Source organism: Argiope bruennichi, chromosome 4 (genome assembly GCF_947563725.1).
Source record: "Argiope bruennichi chromosome 4, qqArgBrue1.1, whole genome shotgun sequence".
NCBI classification, from domain to species: domain Eukaryota; kingdom Metazoa; phylum Arthropoda; class Arachnida; order Araneae; family Araneidae; genus Argiope; species Argiope bruennichi.
The window spans coordinates 6,437,668-6,443,667 of NC_079154.1; the positions used below are offsets into that span (position 1 = coordinate 6,437,668).

The following is a 6,000-nucleotide window of genomic DNA, read 5'->3' on the forward strand; positions in this document are numbered from 1 at the left end:
AGTGAAATGAATGCCATGACAAGATCATCACAAACAATGAAATATGGATAACCACAAGCACAAATGAGCAAATCTTACCATGCAATAGCGTCCAGGTTTATCTGAATGATTGAGTTGCCATGACAAACAAATCAGGCACTGAGATTAATACAGAATACCCTTCCCCCATTATAATGCAACTCATGCATCTACCATCCCTGTAGGAGAATAACTCTAGATCAGTATGGAGGTGACTTGACTCCATACTATTAATATACCTATGGAGGAAGCTAGAACCTGTTCCCTTATATGACATTTTTTCATCTTCATATCTCCTTTATCCTTCATACCTCTTTCTCCTTTCATCCTCAGTGAGTTAAGAATATGAATACATCTTTTTATCCTAGAATATGTGATGAAAATACTACAAAAATCCTATAATAATCCCCGCCTACTTATATATAATAGGACTATAAATCTTCTGAAATAATCCCATTTGAAGGTAGTTAATATTTCTGGTCTTTCTCTTAGTAGTTTCCATCATTTCATACATTTCTAACAAAATTTCCTGCAATTTTAATCTTGGAAGAATTAAAATGGCTATCACATACTTTTTGTATTCTGATTTGATGACTACTTCAAGACACTGGAATGTAAAAATTCTTTACTACAACAGATATTTCAGTTCTGTTAATGCATGTATTGAAAAGTATCTTAAGGGACATTGTAACTGCCTATAAATATTTTTATTTAGTTTTTTTTTTCTTTCATTCTATTTATGGCTTTAGGGATGTACCTTCTAAATAAACTAATGATTTCAATATTCTAATTTTTATGAAAATGGTTTCTAATGGTTTATGAAAATGAATGTGTATTGTTTTTTATTTATTTGTAGGACCATATACTTCTCTTAGTTCTGAACCTGTATCTGGACACTTTTTGGTATCCAGTCGTCCTTCACCAAAGCTGGCCCGTGTGACACATGCTGTAGGTGTTTGACTGAATCACTATTAGTTTTTCTTCTTTTTTTTTTTCTTTTTTTTTTTTTTGTTGATTAGAAATTTTTTTGCTTTGGTTTAAAATGTTTGAAAGAATAAAAGAATGTAAAGATTGCTAACAAGTGCTTTTTTTAAAAAAATAACCTTTTTTAACATAAAATTGTAAACATTAATTTAAAAAAATTATTCAAATTCTAATTTTTAATTTGAAAAGAAATTTTTATTTAAAAAAGTTTACTGTTTCTAATAATTTTAAGTCTATTAGTGCTTTGTAAAATCTTTCTAAAAACAGTACAACAATTATCTTGGAGAAGAGCTACAGTTTTTGTATATGTAATTCTTTTAGGAAGTTGAATATTTTTAATAATTTGTATTTTTTTATTATGAAAAAATGTACTATTTTTGATTAATAACAAAAGGAAAAATTTTGTCAAAAGAGTTATGCTATTTTCCGCTGGAAAATATTTAACACTTTGTTTGTTTGTTAGAAGTAAATTTTCATTGTATGCTGTAGAAAATAATTGAAAGGTCAAATGTTTCTTGTTAACAAATTGGCATGTTATTAAAGAATCTATTTTTACTTGTGCTGTCATTAAAATGATTTGTTTGAATTATTTTTACATGTACATCATTCAATAAGTTACCTTAATTTCTATGATTTTCCATGTCTTAAATTCTTTTATGTTCTGCATTCTTCGAAAGTAGCTTTTGATATTTATAATAACACATAGCTTGCTTCATTAGAAGAAGGACTACAAAAGTTATTTTTTATGATGGCTTCATTTTTGTGATACTTAAGCTTGTAAAATATTTCTTTTATCTTTGCTGCCTCCTTTTTTTATAATCCAAATCTAGTTGAACTGTTGCACCAAGGATATAATTAATTTCTGCTAACTAATAGATTTCTTAAGTTTAGAATTTCTTATTACTTTTTACTTATTACTTTTTTTCTTATTACTTTTAGAATAGTCTTTATACTAAATATTTTAATTAAATATGAAATTATTGTTCTTTATAAAAGATTGAATTGAAAAACATTGATTTGTAGTTGGTAAACCATGATTAAAATGTTAATTTGATATAATTTCTGCAATATGTACAATAATTAAATTTTTTCTTACTTTACAATTTACAGTTATAGTTAATAAATATGCTTAATATATAGTTGTTTTCTCTTATATTTAAAAAAATTGTTAGAGACCCAAGACTGTTATTTTAATCAGATTTGTAGTGATTTTTCAAAGAATGACATTAAATGAAATAAAAAAAAAAAGCCTTATAACCTGAAATAAAAATTGATGCTTCAGATGAGATAAAAACAAAAACATTTATATTAAAGGATATTTGTATCATCATATATTATTGCATTTATGCAGTTGATAGGATATAATCATTGTGAAAATTTTGATTTTTGTTTTAAATTAATTTAATTTGGTAAAACTTTTTATATCAAATTGAATTATTTGGTAAAAAATTTAGTGTTATTTTTCATTCAAAATCGTACTAATTCTTATCTGTTTTCAAACAGTCTATTCGTATAATTATATAATTAATTTTTGAACTAATATAGTGTAGAATTTTTTATTATTATGCATAAGAAGTTATTTCTTAAAATGGAACGTTTTTGGAATTCTTTCTTGATTGCATAATTGTGTTCAGTAATGTATTAATGTAATGAAATTGAATAAGTTTTTCTTTTTTAACTATAAATGTACATATTTGATGAGTTTTTCAAATTATTAATATCCCCATCGATTCTATAAAATTAATTGTTTCAACTACTGTATGAACCTTCCAGGAGCAATAATTGAAGTTGTAAAAAGCCAAGTTCAAACCACTTGGAAAGTTAATAAGTATTTCCATCAATACTGGATAAATTTATAAAAGTTTATTTTTCTATGCTAATCTTATTTTTACATATTTTTCCTAAACATTATTTCTCATTAATACAATCTTTGCACATGTTATCTTTTCATTTACTTTACAGGTGTGTGAATTTGCTCTTGACCAGTCTAGTGAGAATGTGGTTTGCAATCCTATTCAAATGATTCAAGGAGGTCGAAGTCAGCTGCAGCTAACACGATCAAAGCTTCTTCGTCACCCAGATAATCCCAGCTCTTTGCTTGTCTGTGCAGGGGATGAAGATTCACATGGTGTAAGTATCAGTAGATGTTTGTTTTCTTGTTTGTGAGTTATAGAAAGAAGCACTGTAATATGTTGCAAGCTTTACAAAAAAATAAATCTCAAAGTTTTGATTAAATAATTCAAAAATTCTATACAATAATTCAAAAATGAAAAAGATGGAAAAATATAATTAAATATATTGTTACAAATCTGTAATGTTGCTTCCCAGCATACTTAGTTCAATCACTGGAAAGACGATTTTACGATCAGCTCTTTTGGATGTTGATCGGATGCCTAATCAGTGATCCCAAGGCTTGGCACAAATCTATTGACCATTTTGTGACTTGGCGACGAATTTGGCGGCAAGATAGATAATACTAGAATCTTCAAAAACAGACATAAAGCTAAAAATATATTTTAAAAATTTGTTATTTTTTTAAATTGTTTTGAAAGCAATTTAACTCATTAACTGACAAGCAACTTAATATAAAGTTCATTTATATGCCAGATATATAGAAGCCATGAATGTATTTATACAAAATCAGAATTTAAAATATTTTTTCTTTGATAAATTTATTCACAAGAGAAAATAAAAGAGAGAAAATAAAATTTTTTGCATAAATGATTTTATCAGAGAGAAGTTGAAATCTTCTTTTGATTAATAAGACAAAAGAAGGGAGGGGAGGAAAGAATTTCATTGAAAATTTACTTTTAATTTTTTAAAATCTGGTTTCAATGATTTGACCAGTTTTTTTCCCCTCTGTTGAATTCTATTCTTAAAAAAAGGTTGAATATCTCTTGTTCTTTTATATAAATATTATGGATGATTTTTTTAAAATATATATTTTATATTATCTAATGCATACCAGTGTTATGCTTATGAAAACATTAAAATATGATAAAAAAAATGTTAGTTTTTACCATATTTCCTAATTATTTTTAATTTATAGAATATTTGTATTGTATTAAAATATTGAAGTCATGGCCAAAAATCAAAAGATCTGGTTCTTACCTAACAATATTGTTGATACTTTATATTTTTTTTAAATAAACAAGAACTGAATTATGAAGCCCATTTTAAAAAAACTTATTGAATTATAAATGTAAAATCAACAACACTTCTTTGTTATTCTTAAAAATTATGAAAAGTTGGATGGTTTGTACATACTCATTTTCTTTTGGAGTGGCTGTAATTGCTCCAAATTTGCGATGAATTTTTTTTAGCTCATAAGACAGCACGTTTAAGCACTTCTTATGAAAGAAAATTAATCCTAAAATTATCAATAAAACAACAACAAAAAAAAATTATAAATTTGCAGACCAAAGCAATTTTCAACTATGAATGCATTGAGAATTATTTGATATAAATAATGCCTTCTTTGTTTAAGTTTTCAGGTTATGTGTGTATGTACGTTTGCATTTTCATTAGAAATATTCAGCATTGATGCCAAAACTTTTATTTTATCTTTGATATATTTTTAAGTTTTGTCGATGAGATTCTATTGATATGAAAATTTCTTGGCAAAAAACAATTAATTATTTAGTATCAGTTTAAGTAAGCACATCAGTTTACAAATATTAATGAAAAAAACCTATGGAACCCAAAAGCAAGATATCTTATGATCCACTGGTTTGGTGTGGAAGGAGAGGGGGTGCCCGTTCAGGTGTCGTCCTCGTCATCTGACCGCTGATCAAAATTACGAGGTCCGTCCCAAAATAGCCCTAGTGTTGTTTCTAAATAGGGCGTTAATATAACTAAACTAAACTAAACTTAAATGTAATTGTCATTTCAAACTGAATTATTTTTTGTTTAATACTGTGTTAATTGTTTATAGAAACAAATTTTCATCTTCCATATACTAATGTGTACGTTATTTTTTTTACATATTCTTTTTTGTATATATATATATATATATATAAATTTTTGCATAGGCTCTTGTTTGGGATGGAAGTTCTGGAAAATGCTTGGATACTCTTCGAACAGAATATCCAGTCCTAGATTTTGGAGATGTCAAAACAAATAATAAAACTTTATTGTTGGCTTTGACTGACAAAAATTTGCGATATTTCAGTTGGAACAGTCAGTGACAACCGAGCTCTCCCCCTTTGTGCTTCGTTGTAGAATTTTTTTCAAAAAAAATTAGCATTTATTGCTCAATATTTATGTTATTTGTCTTGCTACTTTCATACTTTTCTATGCATTACCATAGTGCTTTTGTATATTTTTCTGATTGGTACATATTAGTTTGTGTATATATGTAAATAGCCCATCAAAAGGGAATAAATGTGATTATTCTTTTAAATTGAATTTTGTATTTTTATTGCACCAAATGCACAATTTTGTATTTTGTTGTGTTTTCTTTGTTTTCGGGTATAGTTACAAAAATCCATTTTGAATAAGAATATTCTATTGCTGTTGGCAAATACTAGATATTTTAATCAGTTCTTTTACATTTTTAACTGATCTTTGTTATTCTAAAACAGAAAGATTCCAAATTTTAAAAAAAGGTCAAGAACTCTCAAATAATAGGACAGTTCTTTGCTATTTATATTACCTGAAAATTATAATGTTTAATAATTATTTTAAATAAAACAAGAAAATTTTTTAATAGTATTATGATTTTATAAATTGAAAAACAATGTTATGAAGGATGTTTACTTAAGAATATATTTGTATCCATTGTAGCAAAAATTTATTGAAAAACAAATTTCATTTCATAAGTTCTGTTAAATGTTATGAAACTATCTAAGAAAATAAATGTTATGTAACATATGTTCACTGTAGAAGGATTGTTTTACAACTGCTTTTCATGCCCAATGCATGTCAATAAGTTATATTTTTATTTGAAATAATAGTAACTTATGCTCACTTGCAAAGAAAAGTTGGATTTTCAGTCAG

General features: G+C 26.2%; 1 protein-coding gene across 1 annotated transcript in view; it reads left to right on the forward strand.

The window, feature by feature from the left end:
- The window catches only part of LOC129966914 (E3 ubiquitin-protein ligase RFWD3-like), a 29,728-nt gene extending 24,324 nt beyond the window's left edge, over positions 1 to 5,404 (forward strand). The window contains exons 10-12 of the mRNA XM_056081529.1: positions 875 to 966; positions 2,965 to 3,132; positions 5,034 to 5,404. Coding sequence (XP_055937504.1) covers positions 875 to 966; positions 2,965 to 3,132; positions 5,034 to 5,189 — 416 coding nt within the window. The 3' untranslated portion in view covers positions 5,190 to 5,404. The remainder of the gene's footprint in view (positions 1 to 874; positions 967 to 2,964; positions 3,133 to 5,033) is intronic.
- The last annotated feature ends 596 nt before the right edge of the window (positions 5,405 to 6,000 follow it).